This window comes from Oryzias melastigma, linkage group LG13 (assembly GCF_002922805.2).
Source record: "Oryzias melastigma strain HK-1 linkage group LG13, ASM292280v2, whole genome shotgun sequence".
NCBI classification, from domain to species: domain Eukaryota; kingdom Metazoa; phylum Chordata; class Actinopteri; order Beloniformes; family Adrianichthyidae; genus Oryzias; species Oryzias melastigma.
The window spans coordinates 1,439,112-1,439,873 of NC_050524.1; the positions used below are offsets into that span (position 1 = coordinate 1,439,112).

Sequence of the window (762 nt, forward strand, 5' to 3'; positions counted from 1 at the left end):
GAGCAGGCGGGGCTGGAGTGGGACCCCTCAGTCGACATCGGGCGCTCGCTCTCCCACGACGACGCAGACTCCTCGTATTTCAGCGCCGGCACAGGTATGAGGTGACCGAGCGGTCCGTCTCTCTGAGGCCACACCCACACACACACACCTGTCCAGGGAGGTCTCAGGTGAGGCTGGAGGAGGATGGCGTTCTCATAGGGATCAGACGTGGAACGAAAGCTGCAACCTCAACCAACTAATGGAGAACTGAGTTAAAAAGGCTTCTGGGAGATGAACTGATCGTTAGGTCTTTGTTAAAAGGTCATCCCCATGGTGACCTCTGACCAGCATCAGGATGTTATCTGAAGGAACAGTTTAGATGGAGAACATTCAGTCAATGACACAAACTTACACTTCAGAACGTAACTCACTACATTTTTAGTCAGTTGGTTAACGATTTGAGGAGTTTTTGGAATGAACTGAGCTGTGAGGGCAATAAAACACACCAACAGTCAATAGATGGAGCCCTCTGCCCCCCCACAAAGCCCTTCTGCCCCTTCTTTTGGAAATCCTCCACTTCCTCCTGTAAAACAGATCCAACAGATAAAAATTCCTCCTTCAGGTTCCTGTAAAGCAGGAGCGTCAAACTCAATCCCACAAGAGGCCAAAATCCAGAACACACCTTTAGGTCACGGGCCGAACAGGATCAACATTTACTGAACATTATAAAACTACATTTTTAAAACTTTAAAACCATAACTTTTAACATAATTATGAACTAGA

At 47.4% G+C, this 762-nt stretch overlaps 1 protein-coding gene across 1 annotated transcript in view; it reads left to right on the forward strand.

Annotated features, from left to right (window-relative positions):
- si:ch211-137a8.2 (uncharacterized protein LOC777613 homolog) overlaps nt 1-762 on the forward strand; it is a gene marked incomplete in the record, with an annotated part of 22,763 nt that overhangs the window by 12,702 nt on the left and 9,299 nt on the right. The window contains 1 exon segment of the mRNA XM_024277850.2: nt 1-94. Coding sequence (XP_024133618.1) covers nt 1-94 — 94 coding nt within the window.